Below are 546 nucleotides of genomic sequence, written 5' to 3'. Positions count from 1 at the left end.
ATAGTTCTGTGGTCCCTTCGAATCGCGGAGGCAGGTTATGGCGATGGTTTTTCAGCCGAGAACACGGGTGTGTCTTGTGTGTGGCTTTCCTTAGGGATCCACGGGGAGGGCTCCACCTTCATCACACTCTTCGGCCTCCTCCTGTGGGACATCATCTTCATGGACGGGATCGCAGACGTCTTCAGAAACGCTTACCAGGTAACCAGCCGCTCCGGCCCCGGGCGTGCTCTCTGGGGGAGCAGACGCGTCTACACGTCCGTGATTCACGCCCATCAGAAACCTGCCCGTACGGTCTCTTGTCACGGTGCTCACTCCAGACTAAAGTTTGAAACTTGAAGCCTATTTACCCTCAAAAGAAACGTTAGTGCATCTGCAGCCTCGACCTTTTCTGAGCCCGTCAGGGTCCAGGGGTGCCCCAGGTGCTGTGTCGCCTGTGCCCACTGAGTTCCATGTCGTTTACATGCCTCTTGGGAAAAAGAAGGCGCCAATGTAGCCAGGTGGGCCCGTGTCCAGGCGTTGACGGGCCTGACGCGTGCGTTCTCACCA

The 546-nt window shown here is 57.3% G+C and overlaps 1 protein-coding gene across 1 annotated transcript in view; it reads left to right on the top strand.

Moving 5' to 3' along the window:
- The window catches only part of FAN1 (FANCD2/FANCI-associated nuclease 1), a 34390-nt gene that overhangs the window by 31421 nt on the left and 2423 nt on the right, over positions 1 to 546 (top strand). The window contains exon 12 of the mRNA XM_015569101.1: positions 95 to 198. Coding sequence (XP_015424587.1) covers positions 95 to 198 — 104 coding nt within the window. The remainder of the gene's footprint in view (positions 1 to 94; positions 199 to 546) is intronic.

This window comes from Myotis davidii, unplaced genomic scaffold (genome assembly GCF_000327345.1).
Source record: "Myotis davidii unplaced genomic scaffold, ASM32734v1 scaffold164, whole genome shotgun sequence".
In the NCBI taxonomy this organism is placed as follows: domain Eukaryota; kingdom Metazoa; phylum Chordata; class Mammalia; order Chiroptera; family Vespertilionidae; genus Myotis; species Myotis davidii.
This window is presented reverse-complemented; position numbering and strand designations above follow the sequence as displayed.